The 25,710-nt window shown below is 45.1% G+C and overlaps 1 protein-coding gene and 1 long non-coding RNA gene across 2 annotated transcripts in view; one reads left to right on the top strand and one right to left on the bottom strand.

Annotated features, from left to right (window-relative positions):
* Window positions 1-25,710, bottom strand: part of KIAA2012 (KIAA2012 ortholog) — a 111,623-nt gene that overhangs the window by 28,576 nt on the left and 57,337 nt on the right. Inside the window, 3 exon segments of the mRNA XM_060015593.1 lie at window positions 4,891-4,929; window positions 4,932-4,962; window positions 13,996-14,133. Of these exon segments, the coding sequence (XP_059871576.1) occupies window positions 4,891-4,929; window positions 4,932-4,962; window positions 13,996-14,133 (208 nt within the window).
* The window catches only part of LOC132428059 (uncharacterized), a 229,320-nt gene continuing 229,154 nt past the window's right edge, over window positions 25,545-25,710 (top strand). Inside the window, exon 1 of the long non-coding RNA XR_009520063.1 lies at window positions 25,545-25,649. This is a non-coding gene — a long non-coding RNA (uncharacterized lncRNA). The remainder of the gene's footprint in view (window positions 25,650-25,710) is intronic.

Below are 25,710 nucleotides of genomic sequence, written 5' to 3' on the forward strand. Positions count from 1 at the left end.
GGGAGCAGGTGTAGTGGAAGGAGCTTGGGAAGGAGGCCCAGCCCCAGTCCTGGCTCTGCTGCTTATTGCTTATCACTGTGCAACCCTGGTGAGTCATAGATGCAAAGAGCATGAGGGTGGGATGGGGACTGAGAGATTATCCAACTCACTGCCATGGTTTATGGAAAAGGAATCCACAGCTCAGAGAAGTTATGTGTCCTAGACTATGGGCCTAATCAAAGGCAGAGCTGGTAACTGAACTGATATCTGTCGAATCTGAAACCCAGGGTCCTCAGTGAGTCTATTCCAGGGTTTCCCAAATAATAATGGACACACAAGTCACTTGAAGGTCTTGTTAAAGCACAGGTAGGTCTGGGTGAGACCCCAGATTCTACATTTCTAACAAGGCCCCAGGTTCTAGCTAGAAAGGGTCTAGACCAGTGAGTCTCACCTTCTAGCTCTACTATGATGTAACTACTTAGTGCACTAGCCACTGATTAGACCAGTCTTGTCGGGTTAATGAAGGCATGGCAGCCAGTGGGCCCTTCAACTAGAAGCCAGTGGGGCCAGCACACTCCTCACCTGCTCGTCCTTCCCCAACAGCGTTATTCACGACCCCTGTTGGCTGCTTCTGTGTCTTTGGTGGAGATGCAGGTCCTGGCTGGTGGCTCTCGGTCTGTGAGTGCACCCCTTTTGGAGCACTTGGACCTTACTAACACTCGCAGGCACTGTTTCTTCACAGGGTGTGTGCCAGGCCCAAAGTTGAGTCTTCACTGCAAGCTGTTGAGGGTAGGAACCTTGGTTTTGTCATCTCTGAATCTCTTGAATACTCATTCATTCCTCCATCCATTGGATTCATTCGTCTATGGAACGTTGCTAGGCCTGGCTAACTAAGGCACAGTCCTTGTCCTCAAGAAACATACATAACACATGGGCTATAAAGTGGTACTTAGTGGTTGCCCAATAAGCATGTGTGAAATTGAATTATGCTTTGGTGCTCTGGGGGAAGTGGCAGTGTCGTCAAGTGATAGAGAGGGCAATGGAGAGCAGCTGGTATTGGCCACTACCTAATAAGGGGCTTGTTTTCAAAGAAGGGTGTCTGGTTCCTTAGGCAGTTCCCATTGGGGTCAGTGGAAATGACAGCACCAAAGCCTCACAGGAGTCTCTGCACTTTTCAAAGTTATCAGGCAAATTCACAAATACATTATAATTTTTAGCCTCCCTTTGACGCTGTAAAGACGGATGGAGGAAACAGGGATGCTCTAGCTCCTCTTCTCAGGCAAGTCACAGAGGGGGTGCCTAAAACACGCATGGTGTCTGCAGCAAACAGAGAAATGACCCACTATGGTGACTGTGAGTCCACGAGGTAGGAAAGTGGTAGCATCTGCAAGACAGAGCCATCTACCCACACGTGGCAGAGATGCTAACTGCCACCTAATGTCCATTCCCCTCAAGTCTTAGCTTGGCACGTGAATACCCAGCAAGAGACTTTATTCCCCAGCCTCGCTTGTAGGAGGCCAGCGGATATTCCACCCAGCAGAGGTGGAAGAGGTGTAAGTCCAGAATTAGGCCCTTAAAAGGCAGCTGTGCCTTTTCCTTCCTGCCCTGCAGGGTGAGGGAAAAGCTGAGCCAGCTTTGACCATGCAGACAAGAGTGATAGCAAAGGGGGTGGCAGAGAGATGATAAAAGAGAAGGAGCCTGGGTCCCTGGACAGCCCTGTGGAGCAGAGCTGTCCTACCGCCTGCCTGCCAGCTTGGACTCTTCCATGAGACAGAAGTAAAACTTCCATCTTGTTTGAAGTCACTTTATTTTGGTCTTTGTTAGAACCAACGTCCTAACTACTACATATCTGTCTCTTGAATGAAGCAATGACGCTCTGAGCCTTTTTTTTCCTGGTAGAATAGAAATGGCTCATTGGTTTCTAAGGTTTTCTGTGAGACTTGCCCTTTGCCCCCCACCCCCCATTGTTTCAGGCTACTCACTAGGGATCCTCTGCACTCATGCAGGGCTCCCCAAGTCTCTCAAGGCTATTGATAATATCTTAAGTTCTGCCACATTCCCAGGGGTTATGTCACTACCGCAACATAACCTCATTCAGATTGGGTCTGTTGCCCACCCCTGGACTTAAGTAAGAGGAGGACTTACGCAGAGGACTCAGCCAGTTCCCCAAGAGCAAGCAATCCCACCCCCACTCCCTGCAATTGAGACTGATTTGGAAAGTAAATAAAGCATCATGTTACATCCTGTTATCAACTTAGAACAAGTCTCTCCTGATAAGGCTACTAAAATTAAGGTTTTTAAGAAACAGACTAATACCTAACCTTTAGTGAGCACTTACTGTGTGCCAGGCATTCTTATAAGCACATTACATGTATTAACTGCTTTATGTCACAACCACCCCACAAGATAAATACTATTAGTATCTCCATTTTACAGATGTAGAAAAAAGATACCCAGAGAAGTTTGGTAACTTACTCAAGGCCACACAGTTAGCAAGTGGTGGAACCAGGATTTGAACCCCGGGACTCAGACTTGATAATAGATGCTCTTGATCACTGTGATGCTGCCTAAACAGTGTCCTCCAATCCTCCTACTCCCATTATATTTAAAAGAACAGATTAAATTGAGTCACTGCCAAATTCAGAGAACTAAATTCTGGAAGTAATGCCCAGGGCAGTGGTTCTCAGTGTGGTCCTTGGACCACTAGCCTCAGAATCACTGAGGAACTTAATAAAATTGCAAATTCTATGAGCTCAGCCCAGATCTAGTGAATCAGAAACTCTGGAGGCAGGGCCCAGACATCTCTATTTTTATAAGCCTTCCAGGTGGTTCTGAGGCACACCGAAGTCTGAGAACCGTTGGCCTAGTAAATAAACAAGAACTGAAACAAGAATGGAAATTATGTTCTTTCCTTGGACTTTGGGGGTGGGAAAGAGAGGCAGAAAGAAAAGTTTTGTATTTAAAACGAGCAATCTCCCAAACCCTCTCTGGAGGTTGCTGATTTGACCTATCTTGTGAAAACTTGCATGCTGTATTCTCACCAAGTCCAAGACTCATGCTTTTCTCATTGGATGTGGCCCCGGCTCACTGCTTATAATTAATCTTATAGATCACTACTTAATTTAGAGTAGGAAAACAATCCTGACAATTAGTCGTAAGATCTATGAAGGGAAAATTGATCCTTAAATAGTTAAAAAAAATTCCTTGGCACTCCCGCCTTTTTTTCCCTTCAAAGATTTGAAATTCTTTTTAAACATTAGCATTTGTCATTCGGGACAGGCAAATGCCTTCTTTAATTTTCTGTGGTGATATTTCACTGCGTTAAAGTCTGTCTGAATAACCTTTATGGAACTCAGCTGGGCCTCTCTCTCTCTGTCAGGAGACAGGAAATCTGTTCTGACTGACTCGGTCATTGCTTAGATTTGGCCGTGTTCTACGCTGCCTAAAACCTCCACTGCACTTGGCCAAGACCTTGGGGCCTCTTCGGTGCTCACAATCTAGACATGTGATTTACGATATGGAAGATCTGAAGACTGGAACACATTTCCCTGGCTATTGTCACTCAGCTTTGGAAATGGAGGTGGTGAGAGACCTATGTCAGCAGAAACCTTGCTTAAAAGTTTGACCGAACACAGGGATCAGGCTACCATAATATTTTGTCTGATATCCAGAAACAGTGAAATTTTTTTTTGCGGTACGCAGGCCTCTCACTGTTGTGGCCTCTCCCGTTGCGGAGCACAGGCTCCGGACGCGCAGGCTCAGCGGCCATGGCTCACGGGCCCAGCCGCTCCGCGGCGTGTGGGATCTTCCTGGACCAGGGCACAAACCCGTGTCCCCTACATCGTCAGGCGGACTCTCAACCACTGCACCACCAGGGAAGCCCGGGCAGTACTGTTTTCAACCTCAGTTGAGGACTCTGAGGCGGGGATGTGAAGGCAGAGGTCGTCCTATTCCAGAGCCCATGCTCTCTACTCAGCTGCCCAGATCTGCTGCTGCTAGCCTATATAGAGCACCTTATATGACTTAGAGAAAGGCATTCCAGTAGAAGGACCAAGTAGGAAAAGGAGCCTCCTTTGGGTGGAGGCACCCAGTGCTGGAGTGCGTGGCTCAGGGTGCGCAGCACAGGCTGGATTTCAGCCCCTCTCGCTCCCTCTGCTGGACGCCTTTGTACAGTGAACGACAAGCGCAACTCTGGCTGGCAGGCCCTGCATCCACTCCTTGAGAATACATCTCTCACACACCTGTTTCCACTCCTGCAAGAAGCAACGAGGATAAAGACCAGCTCTGCTACCTGGGACTAGCCAACTGCAGCATCACGTAGCATGCCCAGGTGACCCCAGGGAAGAGCTTAGAGTCCAGTTCAGGGTATCAAAATATGAACTATGCCAAAAAGCCCAGTTGTGGGCCCAGTCTTTCCAAGAATCATCCTCATTATCAAACGCAGCATCATTTTTTGAGGAAGTCACACTCAAGGAGCTCTGGCCATCCAGAGCTGTGGGCGACACGGGCTGGGTCTCTAAAGATGCTGGTCCCCCCTCTGTGGAATGTTAACCCTCTAGGCAGAGAACCTCAGCTCCCTCACTTGCATATCCAAGAGCCTATGAAAGCAGAAGCCAGAGGTAGAGGTGCCTGTGGGATCTTTTTGTAATGCCCCAAAGTCTCCACTCTCTTCTATCAATCTGCAGCTGCTGGCAGGAAATAAATCTTTCAATAAGTCCAAGGACATACAAGCATGTTATCATCAGCTGGCTTGTGATACAGTAAGAGCACATCAGAGTCTGTATTCTGACTTCCAACCCATGACCTGAGAGGAAATGGAAGGGTCATTCCTCATTAACATCTTTGAACAGTGCAAAGTTCATCCCACAATTATTGCAATCAGACTATAAAACCCAACCCAGCTGTTTCTACCTTGAGGGCCTGGGTGATTTTCTCTGAGGGGTCCTCCAGTTCTTCATGATAGTCCAGTTCATCTCCACTTTCCTGTTAGGTTAACAACAACAATAAACACATGAGACAGAATAAGTACCAGCACTCCTAGGTCCATGCCCTTCGGTAAAAGGGGGTCCAGTCTTCTTAGTTGTCTCTTCTTCTTTGTCTATCTGTTTTAACTTGTGTCCAAGAATTCTGCTGCCAGCGTGAAGGGCCCTGAAGAGCCAGGTGGGCTTAGCAGTGGCCTTGAGCACCGTCCTTATCTGTCCTCCTCTGTGGGAGGCTTGTCCCATCCATCAGAGCAGTGCTCCATGCCTGGCATATGTGGGAAAAAGAATGTCACAGGCAAAGGCCGACTGGCAGAAGGCAACAGGGTACCTCTAGGGACTTGAGGGAGGTCCAGTGTGACCAGAGCAGAGATGGGGTGAAGTGGGAAGGGTGGGAAGGACTCAGACTCTCAGGGCCTTGGAGGTAGTTTAAGGATTTTGGCCTTTACCTTGAAAACAAATGGAAGGCACTGAGGGTTTAAAGCAGGGCAGCAGAAGGATCAGACTGGCCTTTTGTAGGGTTTCCAGGATTACCACGGATAAGGTTCCTTTTTTTTTAATTTAAATAAATTTATTTATTTACTTTAGGCTGCGGTGGGTCTTCGTTGCTGTGTGCAGGCTTCAGTAGTTGTGGCACATGGGGTCAGTAGTTGTGGTGCAGGGGCTTAGTTGCTCCGTGGCATGTGGGGTCTTCCCAGAGCAGGGGTCGAACCCGTGTCCCCTGCATTGGCAGGCAGATTCTAAACCACTGTGCCAACCAGGGAAGTCCCCAGATTAGGTTTCTTATCACATGGAATCCCCTCTTCCTTCTTTCTCTGAGTCACACAAGCTGCTTGCAATCCCACCACCCAGAAATCTCTATAACGATGGTCTTCAACCCTGGCTGTGTCTTAGAATTATTTGTGAAGCTTAAAAAAAAAAAAAAAAAAAGATTCCTAGGACCTAACCCCAAATGTTAAAATCAGACTTTCTGGAGCTGGGGCGTTTTTAAGGCTTCTTGGGTGATTCCGTCATGCAGCCAGGATTGAGAACCATGGGTCTTCTCTAGAGGATTGGAAGAACAGCTCTTCAGTTGCCAAGGAAACGTGGCAGGTAGAGTCAGTGACTCAAGTAAAGCCGTCAGTGTTTGATGAGGCCAGCTCTTGGCCTTTGTCACCTGGATCTCTGCTTAATCCACAGCTTCATTTCAGCTGTGGAGAAGGAATCTGAGGGCCCTAGAAGCCTCTCCTGGGACTAAAGTTCCTCACCCTTTAGTTGACAGTTTTCCTCTTTATTATCAAATACCCCAGCTGCTTTGGAAAGACACAGTTATCTGCTAATTTGTTTGACATTCTCTTCTTGTTTGATGGCTTTTTACCCCGCGTGTTTCTCACTTGTTAGCTTAGTGTTTGCAGCTGATGAGATATTCTGACGTAAAAAAACCTAAAACAGCTAAGCAATTTTCTTTCTTTTGCATTTATCTCTTTGGAGACAAAGCACATTTGGCCTGATGCAATAAAAAAAAAAAATCATGTCTGAATAAATGGAAAGGTTTTAAAAAAATGATTGCAAGAAAAACCTGCCTCAGTCCAGTAAACTGCCAAGTTAGAAGACTAGAAAAGAGATAAATTTTAAAAAATTCTGTTTATAAATCCTTTTAGCCTAACAGGAAATTGGATTAAAAGGGAGAAACAAGCTTCCTCTTTTGGAAGAATTTCAAAGCTCAGAAGAATAATTCAAAGCTCAGAAGAATAAAACTTGAGTCTTCACAACATGCAGCTATGAGCCTTCAGGGACAAGAAATATTCTTCTCATTTCACAGATGGGGAGATGGAGGCAGAGAGAGTTGGGGATTTGGAAAGAATCTCTTGATGAGTCCCTGTTAGAAAAAGAAATACAGTAGTCTTAATTTGAAAGTCTGGGGAATTCCCTGGTGGTCCAGTGGTTAGGGCTCTGCGCTTCCACTGCCAGGGACCTGGGTTCAATCCCTGGTCAGGGAACTAAGCTCCCACAAACCACGCTGCTGTGAGGTCTTAAAAAAAAACACATTCTGCCCATTGCTTAGAAAAGTGTCAAAAAGCGATCATTTTTTACATATACAAGCACACATGTGAAAAGACTTATACCTAAGGTCATTCGTTGCAACAGATTGGAAACAACCTACGTATCCCATCAATGGGGGATGTGTTAAATAAATTATGGTAATTTACACAATGGAATACAATGCAACCATTAAGAAGCATCTCTTAATGAATTAACAGAACTCCAAGATATAGTAAGTAAAAAAAAGTAAGACTGTGAGCAATGTGTATAATATATAAAAACATGTATAAAATGTCTCTGTCTATTTTTCTACCTGTATTGGACTGTATATGCATACTACAACTCAGGAAGGGTACACAGGAAACTAGCATCAGTGGTGTCCAAGGGGGAGGGAACCCAGCTGGGAGACATACCCTTTTATACTTAAATTGTTTAAACTTCCTGAGTATATTTCGGATTCAAGATTTGAATTGAAAAACTAAAACTAAAAAGTGACAGCAGTCTGTCACTTTTAGTGAGTTATAGAGGTAATGACTGAAACACAGGCAATAATACTTGGTGAGTGAGCAAAACAAGGTGAACGACTGAAAATTCAAATCCCAGCTCTGTTATTCTGGCCAAGTCATTTGCTCTTCATCCCTACATTTGGCTTATGAATATTTATTGGGTGTCTGTTGTGTGCCAGGTACTGTGCCGGGCGCCGGGGGCACAAAGCTGAAAGATCTATTTGTAAGAAGCTCAGTGACTTGTAGAGAAACAGGAAATCTCACTGTCGCCATGCAGTGTGATAAATGCTGTGACAGACTGTGACAGGTTTCTGCAGGACCTCACGGGAGGTGAGGTTTACCAGTGGACATGGTGCTAAGTCTTGCAGAGAAGGGGAGGTTAGGGCAGTTCCCGCAGAGGAAGGAGCATGTACTGGCTTGGGGGCGCATTCTGGTGTGGCTGCAGGGCCCGGACAGTGGGAATCAGACACGGGCCAGATCTTCCAAGTCGCAGTCTGGAGTTTTAAAAAAGATATTCATTTGTTCTATTTTTCTATTTATAAAAGCAATACATTTTTGATGCCAGAATTAACCGGAAGGCCAACGGGGACGTGGTAGGGAATTTCAAGCAAACCAGTGGTATGACTGAGCTGTATTTAGAAAGAGCGCTGGCAACAGGGTGGTGTTATAAACCTGGGGCGGGGTGGGGTGCATGGGGATAGTAACAAACACTTTGTAAACACAAACTGTAGCACTGAAACCAGACAAGAGAGACAGTTGCCTGAATGGTTGTGGTGCAGATCCTGGAGTCAGACTGCCTGCCCTGAAGCCCTGATCCTGTACTTCATGCCTTACAGGTCACGCGAGGTACTTAACCTCAGTTTCTTCAACTGACAGGGGCTGGGCCAGGTGGCCTGAAGTTCTCATCTGTCCCTGGAGAACCTTCCACTGGTCCTGCCCTCTCCCCTCACACACAGTGCCCTATCTGAGCACGGTACTTCTAGGTTCACCGCAGGCTTCGGGAAGGAACTGCTGGGAGGATGGGGAATGCAGGAGCCAGAGGTGGGGCTCCAGGGGGCTGTATGTGCTGTATGACCTATCATTGAACCTCAGCCTCTCCATCTGTGAAATGGGGGTAATGATAAATTTTGTACGAGTTCTTGAAAAGCTAAATTAGGAAAATACATTTGGACGTTCTGTGTAACATATGTAACACATACATCTAAATGACTAATTTCAGTGCCTTCTTAATGCTGGAAGGAAATCAGTATCTCATTTGTGAGTGTCAACTTTAAGGTCGTACAAATTTTCTTGTGTATTAAAAAGATCCCACACCTATTCTTTTTTTTTTTTTTCGGTACGCGGGCCTCTCACTGTTGTGGCCTCTCCCGTTGCGGAGCACAGGCTCCGGACGCGCAGGCTCAGCGGCCATGGTTCACGGGCCCAGCCGCTCCGCGGCATGTGGGATCTTCCCGGACCGGGGCACGAACCCGTGTCCCCTGCATCGGCAGGTGGACTCTCAACCACTGCGCCATCAGGGAAGCCCTCACACCTATTCTTTAATAAAGAAAACGGATTTATGAAAGTCATAAGGTATCTTGTGTTATTAAAATATTGTCTCTTCTCCTCTCCCAGGTTCTGAAGCCAGAACAAAGAAGTACAATTAAATTCTTCTCAGGAACAGGATAGGCCTCATCAATATCAGGAATTGTGGGTTTGGTGGCTTTGAATCCTAGTTCCGTCTGCTGCCAGCCACGTCACCCTTGGTCCTCTCATCTCACCAATCCTCAGTTTCCTCATTTGCACGGTGGCGAACTGCACACTTAACAGGAAGGGGGTTGGGGAAATTAAATAATGTTTAATATGTGAGGGGCCTGGCTCTCGGCAGGGACCAGTGAATGTTTCTTTCTTTCTCTCTGTGAACTGAACCCTTTATAGATAAGAACATATTTTGAAAATTATTATTTCATGTAATTCTCACCTCACTGCTGAGAGGCAGGTATGGAGGTCCCAGCATTATTATCTCCATTTTACTAAAGAGGCAGCGGAATCCCAGATGCATTACAAGGTTACTCAGAGTCAGAGAAAACCCAGGGCTTCCCAACTGCTGGTCAGATACTTTAATACTGATAATAGTCTACGTAATCCTGGGCTTCTTTCTTTGGGAGCTGTAACAGACTCAATGCCCTGAAAAGTTTTCCTGGTGAAATTATTATTCAAGTGTCCTTGAATCATTGCATCTCAAAACCAGCTTGTGATCCCTTTGCAGCTCTCCTGCTGGTGGTCAACGAAGCTGGTTTCAAGGACTCTAGGCACTAGAACTTGCCTCCTGAGGGGCCTGCTCCATCTTAGGACAACATCTTGAGCCCAACATTGTTTTGCTGTTACTTCTTCTCACTGAAATCCATGCTGTCTTTTCCCCACATGACCACATGATTCAGTGGCGGTGACAGCCATCCTCTGCTTGGTGGCATGTGCCCACACCTGCCTGTATAAGTAAAACGCAGGGCTGGCCCCAAACCAGGGGCAGGGGACTGTTCAAAGTACCAGATTTCAGGCAGGGTCCTCTGCCTTGATTTGAAGGTACCAAGTGATAACTGCCTGTGTGAATGCTGTGAGGTGGAACTTATTTCTCATTCTTCACATCTTCTGGGCATAACATACATACTCTTTGATGTCAATGTTGAGTATAAGCATATTCAATTCTGTATCTAGCATTAATTGGCATTATTGCTATTTTCTTCCCCACTACCACGAACTAACCCTGATAATTTATTAAAATTCCTGGGGAAAAAAAATCTCTACCTTAATTTATTCATCAATTACCATTTCTTTTTCAAAAACAGATTTTTAAGGCTTCCCTGGTGGTGCAGTGGTTGAGAGTCCGCCTGCTGATGCAGGGGACACGGGTTCGTGCCCCGGTCCGGGAGGATCCCACATGCCGCGGAGCGGCTGGGCCCGTGAGCCATGGCCGCTGAGCCTGTGCTTCCAGAGCCTGTGCTCCGCAGCGGGAGAGGCCACAACAGTGAGAGGCCCGCGTACCGCAAAAAAAAAAAAAAAAAAATTTTAAAAAACATGGTTCAATTTTTACGTGAACCCAGATGTACTCTGGATCGATCGTGTTTCCCCACGTCTAAGCGTGATACGGATTATCCTATAAAATGGGCTAATAGCATTGCCTTCAGTGTTATCAATAGGTTTTTAAATTTGAGGAGGGTTCCACGTGTAATAACCGAGAAATGAATGAGTCTCTCCTATAGCAACCTGCGCCTGCCTCTGCCACAACACCGTGCTGATATTATCTGCTTCTTTGTTTATCTTCCTCTTAGATTATAGGCTCCTTGGAAGGCCAGGGATGGAGATGATTCATCTCTGTGTTCTCAGTGCCTAGCACAGTGTCTGATATACAACGGATGCTCAATATATGTTGTCTGAAGGAAAGTGGATGATCATTGGGAGAGAAAGCTTTATGTTGGGTCCACAGAATGCAGGTGGGAGTGAGGGGAAGGGCAGAGTACTGGAGAGTCAGAAAATATTCCTGCAGCAGACTGGATGAGTGCACAGGGATGGAATCTTCTAGAAGGAGCTGTGCTGGATGCTTAGCTAATGTGTGGTAGGCAGTGCTTTTGATTGGATAGGACTCAGTTGGGGTCTGCAGGGTTGAAAACATGGGACCCGGAGCAGGGCTGCCTGACTTTGAATCTTGTTTCTGTCATATTCCAACTGTATGTCATGTGAGAAGGTACTTCAGCTCTCAAGACCTTAATTTTGTCATCTGTAAAATGGGATAACGCTACCTACTTCTTAGATTCGTTTTTTGAGTTAAATGAGTTCTTGCATGTAAAACTTAGAACAAAGCCTGGCATGGAGTAAGTGTTCATTTATGTTAGCAATTGTGATTATTTACATCTCTTTCCATTTTCCTTTTCTGCCTCAATATTTTTATTTCTTACCCTCATCCCCTGAAACGTGTACTGCTTCCAACATGCACCAGGAAAAAATGAATGAAATGTCCTGTGACTAGGCAGGAAATACACAAATGAAATGTGTAGACTGAATTGGACAGCCTGTATGCCTTTCTTGATTTGAACTCTCCATCCTTTGCTATATAATCCTGAGATTTGTGTCTTTCTACAAGGCACTCCCTAAGAATCTGGGAGCTACCGTGTCAACAAGGAGAAGGTCTATCTAGGGGGAGCTGTTAACACTGAACATTTGCAAGAAAAGATATAATCTTTGGGGCAAGGACTGGTCTGGGAGTCAGAAATTCTAGCGTGTCCCCGTGAGTCTCATGTAGAAGCAGGCTAAGTTACAATTTCTGTGAGTCTTGAAAAGGGTGGACTGGAAAGCGGGCCTTAGGGATAACAGTGCCTTTCCTTCTATAAGGAAAAGGACGCCAAAATTGCTGGACAAAAAAGTGTAATACAAAAGCATTGTGGACACTAAATACACAAAAAATTATTGTAAAATTCCTCACTTGCAGCTTCTAGAGGCTCCATAAATATCTTCTTATTTCCATAGCAATTATCAATTTACTATATATGTTGCCTGGAGCAGGACAAGGATTTATCTGTTTCGTTTGCTGTTGTATCTCAAATGCCCAGAAAGTGCCCGACACATATTAGGTAGCAGATGCTCATTATGGGTTGAATGAATGAATAGTGGTAACGATGGTATCTCATCCCAGGAAGTACCAACCATAATTCTTCAAGCCCTGAGGGAAGAACTAAACTGTTGCTGAGGAAACGAAAAGGGTAGTTTCATTAATATAAGTGTTTTGGGATGAACCGTGTTCCCCCAAAATTCATATGTTGAAGTCTACCCTCAGTACCCCAGAATGTGACAGTGTTTGGAGACAGGATCTTTAAAGAGGTAAAATGAGGTCGTTAGGGTGGGCTGTAATCCAATATGACTGGTGTCCTTATAAGGAGAGGAGATTAGGACACAGACTGCATGTAGAGGGAGGACCATGTGAAGACACATAGAGAAGATGGCTATCTATCGACACAAGCAATGAGAAAGGCCTCGGAAGAATTCAACTCTGCTGACATCTTCAGCCTGGACTTCTAGCCTCCAGAATTGTGAGAAAATAAATTTCTGTTGTTTAAGCCATCCAGTCTGTGGTACATTGTTGTGGTGACCCTAGCAAGCTAATACAATGAGTGATGAATCAAGGTAATTATCTTGAATACTTGTAGCAAAAATCTTTTGTTTTGCTCCCCAGAATCATTCTCTTATTCAACTTTTAGGTTTTCTTTTTTTCCTTTTTGAGACACTCCTCCCCTCCCTCCTATGAGTTCCTGTGGCTCCAGGCTGGGAAAATCAGAGTATTCCATCCCCCTGGCCATGGCGATTCATTTGCATACAGGCATGTGACCCAAGTTGGGCCAACGATTTAGAAAACAGAAGCTCATGGCTATCTTGCAACCATGGGGAAAGAGCCTATCTAAGAGGAAACAGGAAAGCAGAGCCCAGCCATGGAGAGAGACAGATGTGGGGCAAATACATGACTCTTAAACAAAGCCCCACCTTGCAGAGCTGGGATTGGGGTCGTCCAAAGAAGATGTAACCTAAGAACTTTGGATCAGTGAGTTTAGGAGGGTGACCCTCACGACCTTGGACGTCCCTGCCAGTCTATAGCACGGGATAGTACCACCATCAAGAACCCCATGAGTATTTGGTTTCTTCTCCTCTGTTTTTGTCTTTCTTAGTCACTTCTCATCAAGGGCCTGGGATGTTGTCCTCGAGGGTAGGATGAAGGATCTGAGATCCTTCCATGCCAAGACTTGCTTTGTTGCTGATCAATTTCATATATTCCAAGGCCATATATTTCCTGTTCATTCACCTCCGAGGGGGCAAAGAATGGGGAGGAAGAAGGTTTTAAGCCAGAGGGCTGTGGGATGAAAAGGGGGTCAATTCATGGATCATTTAGGAAGCGTCTTCCATGTGCCAGGCGCTGTTAGATGCTGGGGCAGGAAGGCATATTGCAAAGATGGACAAATGCCATCCCCACCACAGGAACTCTCAGTACCCTAAGCTGGATACAAAGCTGAGCTTGGGAGAGTAATGAACTCCTAGAGAGCAGAAAACAGGGTCAGATATCCAGAAGAGGATGGGCAGCTGCCTTCTAAACGGTTAACTCAAGAATTAGTCTTCCCTGCAGTAGGAATATCAGCTCTACCAAGTGACGGTGGTAAAACAGTAACTATTATTTTAGCTACTGTCAAGATAAAATGAATTATATTTGCCTGTTTTATGAGTGGTTCAAGGTTATCCTTTCTCCTTTCTGTTCCCTGTCCTCCCTCAACCGAACCAGACACCCAACTGATTTGTCCCCGATGGCTGCCTGCGATTACTGTCCTAATTTGTTCTCTCTTCATGTGCTACAAACTGCCTATTTTCTGTCCCTTCTGATAAAGCAAGATCTCTGAGGGACTTCTGAAGCTGTTTTTGTACCATGCAGAAGTGCATTAACTGGAATTCCTGTGTGTGTGTCTATAAAACCCCTAGTCTTCTCAGTGTGAGAGCACCTTCAGGAACGGCGTCATGTCGATGTGCAGCTTACGCGTGTAAAATTCTTTTCTGTTTGAACATATCAGCCCTTTATTTATACAACTTTGAGGCTCTCCTGTCTTCTGAGCTGCTGCCTCCAAGGACTGCTGGGCTCCCTGTGAAGAGAAGCAGAAAGTCCCACTTTCATAGGAATGATACACAGTGTGACAAGAGCTAGTCCGAATCCCCAAATATTTATAGAAAGCAATTCTTCATCGTTGGAACACTAATTGTAACACCTATTTTTACCATGGAAGACACAGGGGATCCATATGTATAGAGAATAACCCGAGTTTGGTTAATAATTCATACCTGGGGTTGGCGTAATGGGAGAGTGGGAAAAGGGACCTTATGTTCGAGGGTAGTACTCATTTTATTTAATCCTCTCAACAACCCTGCGAGCCACGTATTGTTATCCCCATTTTGCAGATGAGGAACTGGAGGCTCTGGGAGGTTAAGTCACTTGCCCAAAGCCACACAGCTGTTAAACGGTAGAGCCGAAATCATGGACTGCCTAAAACTCCTTTTTTAATGAGGTCTTTTTTGATACATCTACAGCTTCTATGAACAGGTATCAAACCTGCCTTGCAGCAAATAAAGTTATATCAAGATTCCAGTTTATTCCCAAATTTAAAATATAGTTGATGTGTTAGAAAGAGTGATTTGAACAAATCTAGCAGAGAGGGAAGGAAGAATGGGCCGTGGGAGGAGTCTGGGAGGCCCTGGGGGCTCTCCCATCTCCTGTCGCCACAACATGCAAATGGTGTCATGCCTCAGAGCACGACAAAGTATAATCTGAACTTGCTTTCCAGCCCATGCCCCATACTGCAACCTAGGTGATCTTTCTGGATGCAGACTGGACCACATCATTCTTCAAAGGCCCTTACCCTCAAGATGAAGGCCAACTTTCTTAAAAGGCTTATAAGACCCTTCCTGCCTGGCCCTGGACTGTCTCTCCTATCTCATTCCGTCATTCAACAAATATTTATTGAATGCTTGTTCTATGCCCAGGAGAGAGGATATGGCAGTGTAAGAAGCAGACAGAAGTCTTCACTCTCAGGAAAACTGCACATACATCCTACTGAGGGGGAAGAGATAATAAGCGAACGGGTGGAACATAAGTAATGTCTGAAGGTGATTCGTGATGTAGAGAAAAATAAAGCAGAGAGGGGAGTGAGGAGTAGCTGGTGAGGGTGGGTGGAGGCGGCAATTTTAAGCAGTCAAGGGCCCCTCTTCCCACCTGCCCTGGCAAGAGAGCAGTGTTAGCGCAAAGCCCGCAAGAAGGCGAGGGAAGTTTCTGTGGGGCTCTCTGCAGGAAGTTTTGACCTCGCTGTGGGAATAGCAAGTTCAGAGGGCTGCCATCAGCACTGACCCTTGCTTCAGTTCCTGGAGCAAGGCTGCCCGCATGCCCTTCCCTCCCCGGGAAACACACCCCTCCCTTCTAACTCCTCTGCATCCTTCAGGTCTGGCTCATCTGTGCTTCCCATGACAACCCAGAGAACTGAGCCCTTCCCACCGTTGCCCAGAGTGACACTCATGCTTGTACAGCCACCTCTCCTCCGCACTAGACTGTAAGCTCCATGAGGGCAGGAACCACAGCTATCCTGTTTCCAAGTAGCTGCAGTGCCAGGCACAGAGTCTGGAAATGAATACACACTTGATACATACTTTCAGAATACACACTTGATACATATACTTGATACATACTTTCAGAACAAGAGGAATGATAACATTACTGGCAAGCTACATGTTATGGCCCAACTTAGTTAAAATAGGGAGGGCAAGATTCCGAAGGCAGCAAGGAAGATCCCATGTGCTGCAACTAAGACCTGGCACAGCGAAAGAAAGAAAGAGAGAGAGAGAGAGGGAGGGAGGGAGGGAGAGGGAGAGGGAGAGGGGGAGGGGGAGGGGGAGGGGGGAGGGGAGGGGAGGGGGAGGGGAGGGGGGAGAGAGAGAGAGAGAGAGAGAGAGAGAAAGAAAGAAAGAAAGAAAAAGAAAGAAAGAAATAGAAGAAAAAATTTAAAAAAGAATAAGGAGGGCAAGAAAGACAGCTTTCCAGGAAGCATGTGCTGACCTCCAGAGGCCTGTCCTCTGTGTAGCACTGGCTCCTCATTCCCAAAGAGGAAAGTTACTTGTTATTTTTCAGGGCTGATTTCCTGGGGTCACATACATTAGTGTGCCATGAGATCACCCTGGGTGTGGATTTGATAATTTCCATATTTTCTAAGAGACTATCTCACGGATGGCTGTCTCTCTGGGCGTAACTCTCCTTCCCATCACATTTATATTACTTTTAAGTGTTAATGATGAATTAACAGTTCGTGGGTCTCCACAAGCAGCCATCATTCTGACGAACACCCACACCCTTTTCCTTTGTTTTGAAATGTGGCTAGAGAGAAAGATTCTTCTGGACAAATACATATCCAATTTTTTGTCATCTCAGCTATATATCTGATTCACTTCTCAGAGTGAGACCTCCCCTCCCTGTTTCCAGATCAAATGAAAGCGTTTGGTCCAATCAAGAATCAGACGAAGTATTTCAAGCTTTCTAGCTTCCGAAACCATGCATGAATCACTGGGTGGGGTAATAGAAATCAGACAATACTGATTTGAGGGAAATTTCTCTATTATCTCTAAGAGAAGATTTTGTGTTAGGTCGGAGGACAAAAGGCACAGCCGAGACTAGTTCCAATGGCTGGAGTTACTTTAACTCCTTATGTGGGGCTCAGATTAAAGAGTGGGGAGTTGAGAGGCTTTGAGAAAAGTCTCTCCAAATCGCTTGACCTGTAAATCGTTTGATAAAACAATTCTCTTGACTATGTGGCTCATCTCCCTAACGTTTAGGGGCCATCAATCCTGGCTTGATGGAATGTTTCCAGTGAAGGCTCTATAGTCACTGGAATGTGCAGTACTGTTTTTGCTTATTATGATCAAGTATTCTAACAAACAAATGATAGTGAAAGGGGGTTTGGGAGATGGGAGGAAAGAAAATTAAATCCTTAAAGAGGTTTCTGGGAGGTAGTGGTAAGAGGAGAGAAAGACAGTTGAAAGCAGGAAAGAAAGCTATGCATTGGGGTGGTTTTTCATTTCACTTTATTCATTTAACTGATATTTATTGAGTGCTACTGTGTGTGTCATACAAACAAACACATGAAGAAGCAGAATGATTTTAGATGGTGATAAATCTATGAAGACAATGAAATGGTGACAGGATGGAGTTTGGTGGGGGAGGGGATGGGGTTTGCCCTTGGGTGATCAGGGAAGACCTCGCTAGGGAAGTGACATTTGAGCAGAGAGCTGGGTGACAAGAAGGGGCCAGTCCTGGAAGGATCTATCTTTAGCAGTCAGTGTAGCCTGTATCTGATTATTCAGAGGGGTTCTTTGAAAAGGAAAGTAGAATTCCTGATATCTAGACCTGTTCTGCCCCAGCCTTCTGACTCCATCCCGGACCCTGTGAGGTACCCCTCTGTTTTCTAGGTGGTAGAGCCATCATAATCGACGCTTGTAGCTCTTAAAGATGGCAGAATAAATAGTAAAAGGGAGTTAAGGCCTCAGGGAGTAGAGGGGAGAAGAAAACAGAAAGAAAGGGAAGGAAAACAGGGCAAGTAGAAGAAAGTGGAGATGCCTGAAGCTTTTTCGTTTTTTTCTGTGTACGCTTCAGTGGGAATGATTACAAAACTGATGGCAGGGTGAGATGCTTAGCAGAAAATCAAAACCCATTCCTTCACCTATATTGTATTGTAAATACTTTAATATTATTATGTTCTGCTAAAAACACCTGGAAGCCTTTCTCTTCAGGAAATGAGACAATAAAGATTAATGAGTTAATTTGGTAAATCTGATTTGAATTGCACAGAAGCCGTTGTGTAAGTGCTTGGCATTTAAAAAGTTATCTGACATTTAAAAGGAGATGACTGTTAATGAATTCAAGAGCTAATCTTATGCTCCGACAGACTGAGCCATGGGAAATCCACGTTTACTATCTTGCTGTAAACATAATGTGATTCACTTGAAAGCCAGAACAAGAGAGAGCTATTGGCTGTTTACTAATATCCATTTGCACACATATATAACGTAGTAAAACTAACAGAGGACGTTCATTAAACAAAATACATATCATTTCTTTTCTTATTCTTGGGTTACACTATCTGAGCTACAAACTCAAGGAGAAACCCTCTCTCCAATAATTTTTCCTCCGCCTTTCAAGTTGTGTATTTTGAAGGGTCACCAGCATGGGTTGGCTCTGAAGTCACTGGAACGTCTTACCTTAAGAAGAAAAAGGAGATTCTAAACCCAACCAGCTAGATCTCCACCTACGGGTCCCACAGAGCCACCACAGACACAGATCTGTCGCAGGCAGCTCTTTACTTCTCCCACTCCTTTCTAATTGGGGTTCCCCATCCCGGTAGCTGCGGCTTCGTGGTTCCAAGAAGAGCTATGGTCCCTCATTAAGGAGGCTGCAACACTCTCGTTGTCTGTCTCCCACACAGCTCACAGCTTCCTTCTGCCTGAGAGCAAGCTGCCAGGAGTCTCTGGGAACCTGTGGGCAAGCTTGAGCTGGAGGAGGAAAACAGAAGGAAGGAGGGCCTCTGTAGCCAAGACCTGAAATACGCTACACACCCCGCCATTATCTTAATGCATGGAGAGTGGGGTCGGGAGGCCTTTGCTGAAACCCTCATGTGGTCCATCAAGTTGTCACATCAAACCTCTGTGCACACAGGGCGTTTGTCCCCTCCTGTGAGCAAACAAAAGGAAAAGAGTCAGACGCTTCTTTGGACCACCGGGCCCCCCTCTTTGGCTGACAGTCTGTCCTTCCACTTTCCCGGAAGGTGAGGGTCCAGGTGGCTCTGAATCCCGGTGGGGATGGAGAAGTCACTGAGGGTGGGGACCAAATCCTGGAGAAGGTCACTCCTGCCTGGCGCTAGGAGCTCAGGGGTCTGGCAAGTTCCCCTGTGCTTGGCCTTCCCAGGCCCTGTTATTTCTTGCCCTTGGCATTCTGTGGAACTAAAAGTGGGCAGTAGGAATGGGGACATAGGTGGGGCTGAGTGGGGCATGGAACTCTGCTGGACTCCCTACGGCTGGGCTTCCTGGGGAGGGATCTGAGTGGGCCAGGGGCTCTGTATACACTCTCAGCTCAGGTTGACGTGGAGGGGACCCAGCCCGTGCAAGGCCAGCCACCTGGCCACCCTGAGTCCTACTCTGAGACCTTCTCTCTGTTTAGGTTTCCCTGGCCTGGAGGAGCAGGAGAACTTTAGTCTTCAGAAGGCCAGACGGAACATCAGGATCTCAATTCAACAACCTGGGCTGCTGCATGGCCTCCTTCTGAGGAGCAGACGGGACCCCAAACCGCAGCGTGGTTCCATCCACCGCAAGTCTGCCCAGTGGTCCATGTGCCTGTCTCCTGCGTTCATCTTGGCCACCTGACATCCTGGCCCACTTTTTATGTTCTCAAGGCAATTTGACGCTGGTGAAATGGGCCGAGTGGACAGTTTTAGGAGGGTTCCACAAGGAGGCGTGGGTGGAGGTACAGTTTTGTTGGAAACCAGAGAAGAGCTTTCTTGTTCCCCTCCTGTCGCGAATTTTAGTCTTCATCCACTTTCATCCTCAACTCTATGGAAGGAGATTTTTACATCCTCCTAAGCATTTACAAATTAGCCCAAGAGCTAGCAAACAGTGGACCAGGAAGAGAAACACAGCAATCTCTAGTCTTAACTTCTATGAGAGACTCATGTGGCGACTTTTGTCAACTCGTTAAGCTTTCTGTGCCTGAGTTTCTCTACCTCAGTGTTTTCCTCAAGGAACTTTTGAATAATGAAACCCAGGAGACTTTAATTCCAAGGCTTCAAGGCTTCCAAGGCTTACTATCTGGAAGTAAATCTTATCTAATTGACATTGTTCTAACTGACATTGTCCTCAGTTTAATTAAGTGTTTTGTTGACACAACAGAATCATTGTTTATCTGGCGTAGCAGAAGCTGGAGGAGAAAAAATGTAAGCCAAAATAGTGACCTCTTCTGCCCCAGGGGAGATAGAAGATAGAGCTTTTTCTGTGAGGGGGTGTCTGGCTACATTCAGGCCGGAACTCTGCCTGTATTTGAGAGATGATACATCCTGTTTTAGACTTAGATGGGGAGATGGGAGGTGGTGGGGTGCAGGGTGGGAAATCTGAACAAGTCCCCAGCTCCTTCTAACCCCAAACTTTAACCCCAAACTGTGTGACTTCCTTGTTATGTTGGCTCCAGTGTGACTTTTCCAATGTGACAACTGAGAGACAGGGAATCTCAACTTGCAAACTGATTTCATTGTAAAAAAAATGAAATTTTCACTAGAAAAAGAAATGTTACCTGTGGTGCTTTGATTCCCACATGGGCCCATAAAAACTTATCTAACCCATAATTTAGCTTGGCTAAGGAGCTGAACTAGTCCTGGTAATGCTGGAATAGCAGAGGGCTGGAAGAAGAGAAAGAAAGATATCCTTTTCTTTTCTGCCCCCTTCCCTTCCATTGCCCGCCTGTCCTCTGACCTCTCACTGTTCCTGGGCAGCCATGTGCTGGGGGAGTTGGGGCGCTGCTAGATACGGGGTCCTCACTACAAAATTCTCTGCTTCATCCCCCGCCCCTCCCCCTCCCCTCGGCCTTCAGCTGTGCTCCCGTAAGGGGTAGGGAGAACAATTAAAAAACAATCCACAATGAGATATGAGAAACCCAAAGGAATCTGCAATAGGTAGAATTACATAAAGCAGTGAAACAAAATTCCAGACAGCATGGAGGATATTTGAGGTGTCTGGGCTTTTGGGTGTTGAGGGTGGGTGGAGTGGAGGAGGGGCGAAACGGTAGGTAGATTGACTTATAGCCCTTTAAGTTATTCCTGCCATTCAAGCTTCTCCTCTTCTACATCTGCACCCTTAGATTGTACACAAGCTCCGAGTTCTGTTTTATAATAGCTTTCAAGCAGAGGGCGAGGGAATAGAATAATAATTCCTATTGTAATTTATCAGGATTGCCTAGTGACAACATTGTGCTAATCCTTTTCCATATGTTGTTTCATCTAATCATTGTCACGACCCCATGAGGAAAATATCATTGTCCTTTGTAGGTGAGGAAATTGAGCCTCAGAGAGGTTAAATAACCTGCCTGAAACCACACAGTCAGTGTGGAAGAAGCTGGGATCTAAAAGCAACTTTGTGGGATTCCCAAACCAGTAGGCCTTTTGGCAAGTGCAGGTAGCATGTTAAATGGGGCCCCGTCTGTCATGACATCTGTTTCCTCATCTGTAAATGACAATAACTGTACCTACCTCATACGGCTGTTTTAAGGATTAAGGGAGATAATTCTAAATCCTGCACATAGGAAACCTCAAATACATTGGCTGTTATGACCATTTAAAAAGACCCTCTTGATAATGGAGGGATAATTATTGAAGCTTATGATAGGTACATGGAGGTTCATTATACTATTCTCTCTACTTTTGCATGTATTTGAAATTTTCCATAATAAAAAGAAAAAAGAAAATCAGGCACATATCATGTGTCTGGTTGGATCCAGTAGCCAACAGATCAATAAATACAGACTTACTGGAATAAATAATAGTTGCAGTGAAAATTCAACAAATAAAAGTCTCGACTTTGTAATTAAAAACAAGTCCCTCTCAGTAAATTATCCTTAAATTGTCAATGGAGTTTTGGGTTTGACAAAGTAATCCTGTGGGTAAGATTGAGCCAGAAGATGAAGTTTGCTTAGATCTTCAAAAAAACCTTTGAATCAAGTTCCCCAACCAAAGCTATTTACAAAACCAAGGAGAGCGGCGGGGCGGGGCGATGGAGGGGGCAGGCTGAGGGGGGAAGAGCATGGAGCTGGGGAAATGCTGTGCCATGCCTTTAGAAATGAGAAACAGGAGGATAGAAGGTGGGGAGGAAAGAGAACTTCTCCAGGTGAGGAGATGCAGATGGTTAATTCTCCCAGGCATCCCTGCTAGGCCCAGTCTCACTTATCAGCCTCCAAAAAGATCTCCAAGCAGGATGCCTAGTGACACATCCAATCTGCACAAGACCCAAAGCTTCTCAGAGACTGAAACACCAAATCATGGCAACCAACAGTAGGAAGTATTCTGAGATGGTGTGAGGTGTTAGAGAAATGGCAGCTGAACTTCTGTATCATTTCACTGGAAAGAAAAGAAGTGTAATCTCCAAATCCTACTTAGAGGCTTTTTTCCAACCAGGACATGGACCTTAATGTCAATAAGAGATTTATTTGTCAATTTTTCTTTTTTTGAGGAGCTACCGTGTGCCAAGAACTGTCCTAAACATGTGAGATGCTAGGGTGAATAAAGCAGAATAAGAAAAAAAAGTCTGTCTTTAAAGAGTAGTAGCTTGCTCTCTTAGAAAACAGCAAAAAAGTTCAACAAAAGGCAGGGTATGGTTCAGAAGGACACTGAAACAAAAGGCTACCTTTGTACCTTGCACAAAAACTTAGTGTGTCTACAGGTGTTCTATTTTTCTCCTGAAAGAAGAAGGCTGAAAGGGGAGATGAACACCATCTGTGAAACCACCAAAGAAACAGATGGGGTAAACACAGGTTCATTCAACCTAAATCCTTAGTGCGCTAGAATTACAGGCTACTCTTTGAAATCCAAAAGAGGTAAATTTAGGACACATAAGATCAAATATGAGTTTATACTGTTGTAAACTCATGAAACCTGAACTCAAGAGACAGTATAGGTCGAAAGAGAAGTGGCTTTGTGAAATGGGAAAAGGGGACATAATTTTTGTTTAACAGGATTTTTAGGATGCTACCAAAGTTCTAATCCCCACAAAGCAAAAAAACAAAACCCAAGATAAAGCAAGTGAGAAAGGATGTTTGCTTTCTCTAACAAAGGGAGAAAACCGACAATGTCAAAACTCGTGAGACGGTTTCTTATTTTAAACAAAGAGATGCAATGATTCTTGGGGAATCTAATTGAAGTGTGAGCTTCTACTTTGATACTCTTTACTGACAACCTCTCTGCCCTGACAACTCCATAAACCAGCGGGCTCAGGGCCAGTCTTGTCCCAAGCTTACATAGATGGATCTGAATGGATTAGAGAGTTTCATACTTTGAGATCCAGACTTTTCAGAAAAACAGGTGAATTTGTTGCCTCCCACCCCCACCAAAGTCTAGGATCAGAGGGATAAAATGCTGAAAAGGGGCTGAGATCCTCAGAAGGAGCATTCTGATGGTCTTACCCAATAATCTAATAAAAACCTAATTAATGTTAAATAATTTCAACTAACAGTAGTTAAAAAATAATGGCACTATGGTGTTGACCCTTGTTTCGCTTGCTGTTTACTGTGACTCCTCATCATTTTAAGCTAGACTTGAATAAAACCAGCTCTCCTCATGATTCATTTTTCCTCCTTACAGGGAGAATTTGAAAAAAAAAAAAAAGAAAAACAATGACAAACCAGGAAGACAAAATAAAAACAAAAGACTCAACCCAACATAGTCATAATTTCAAACGAGCATGACAATTTCAAACGAGCATGACTGCACTTTTTTGCAAGCATTATTTGCAAGTCTTTATAGATACAGTATTTTTTGTACATAGTTGCAGTCATAATTGACATCACTTTGATTTCTACTTTTAAAATGAAATCGGTAGTTTGCAATGTGGGGTTGGGCTGGGGTGTGTGTGATTTTTGCCTTCCAGGGGACGTTTGGCAAGGACTGGAGACTTTTTTTTTTTTTGCTGTACGCGGGCCTCTCACTGTTGTGGCCTCTCCCGTTGCGGAGCACAGGCTCCGGACGCGCAGGCTCAGCGGCCATGGCTCACGGGCCCAGCCGCTCCACGGCATGTGGGATCTTCCCGGACCGGGGCACGAACCCGCGTCCCCTGCATCGGCAGTAGGACTCTCAACCACGGCGCCACCAGGGAAGCCCTGGAGACGTTTTCTGACTGTCACCAATCAGGGGGTTGTGCTACTGGCATCTAGTGGGTAGAGGCTAGGGATGCTGCTCAACATCCTATTGATACAATGCACAGGAAAGCTCCCCACAACAAAGACGATCTGGCTCAAGACTGCAATGGTGCTGAAGGTGAGAAACCATGTGTTAAACCTTTTGTATTAAATCACAGTATCTATGATGAACAAGCATCACTTTAATGCCTGAATTAAACCCCTCACAATTTAGTCATTTCTCTGGCTGTTTCCAATTTTTCTCTATTATAGATGCTGCTGCAATGGACATCTTCACTCACTTTTTTTCTGCTGAATTATTTCCTTAGGATAAATTCCCAGAAGTCAGAAATACTGAATCAATGGGTATGAATATTTTTTCATGTTTTGCAAGTCACATTGCCATTTTGCTTTACAAGTGGATTGAACCAAATTACAACCCACCAGAAGTGTATAAGTGTACCAGTTTTACCAAAAACTCATCAGTTGTGGGTGTTACCATGAAAAACAGGTGAGAGGAGGCACACATCTCAAATATAAAATGGTACCTCCAGTTTGCCTCAGTTTGAATTTAAATTGCTACTCAGGATGAATATTGTTTCCACATTTGTTTTCTATTGCTATTCTTTTTGATATGAATTGTTTATGTCTTTTGCTTATTTTTCTAACGGGTTTCAATGTTTTTCTTTCAAAATTGAATGGGATCTTTACCAAGTATAGATAGTAATGCTGCTGTAGTTAATTCAATTATAATTATTTTTCTTACTTTTTTTTAAAAAAAGTTTTACCTCCCCCCTCCCCCGATCAGGATAGATATGTTAACACTTCCTGCTAGAATTTTCGTTTACAATTTTAATACTCTTTTAAGGTGCTGGTCACTTCACCCAACCTTTCACCTCTATCTACATAGAGAGGCCCTGGGGAAAAGGAAAAGCTTCTCTAGCGATTGATGTCAGCCACCGAGGTTAAGAGCAGGGCTCGGTCTCTGACTGTACCCCCGGAACTAATTTCCCTTAATCAAATGAAACTCCTTAAGAGGAGCCACAAGGCAGAAAAGAAAATATATGTGAAGGAGAATACCAAATTCTGTGAGGGGTTTGTAGGACCTGCATTAAAAAAAAGGGCACCATACCTTTAGGAGTTCAGAACTGGCAATGCTCCACATGCTGCTATTAATATGCAAAAAATGCCTTCATAAATACTTGATTCTGTTCACAGTGGGGAGGCAGTTCATTTGAAAGAGGAAATGGGAGCTTGGAGTTGAGACATGTCTGCTTGTCTCCTTTTTCTTTTTTTATTTCTCTTTTCATCTCCACATTTCCCCTTGTAGGTTTCTTCCCCCTCCTCCAACTCCTAGGAAGTTGTTGATGTCAGTGACTACGCATTTCTATTTATGGATTTACCGCCGAGGCCCTGATTCTCGGCCAGGTGCGGAAGAGGTGCCTCAGTGAGGCGCGAGTCCCACGGTCTGCCATCCTGTGTCGGGGGGTGTGGGTGGGGGGCGGGAACCCTCCTCCTTCTTGCTCACGCCCGCAGCGCAGACCTCCGCTTCGGAAACGCACAGCGGAGGTTTTAAAATCCAACCAGTAGGGGGCACCAGAGGCGGCCTCCAGAACCCGGTAAATCCCGGAAGCCAGTCACGTCTGCAAAGCGCTGTCTGGCTTTCTCACCCGCCCGTCAGAAATGGGTTTCCAAATCGAGGTATGTGACTTCTCGATAAAGCATGGTGATAACAACATATCCCACCTTTGGGTTTTTTGTT

Source organism: Delphinus delphis, chromosome 7 (assembly GCF_949987515.2).
Source record: "Delphinus delphis chromosome 7, mDelDel1.2, whole genome shotgun sequence".
NCBI lineage: Eukaryota > Metazoa > Chordata > Mammalia > Artiodactyla > Delphinidae > Delphinus > Delphinus delphis.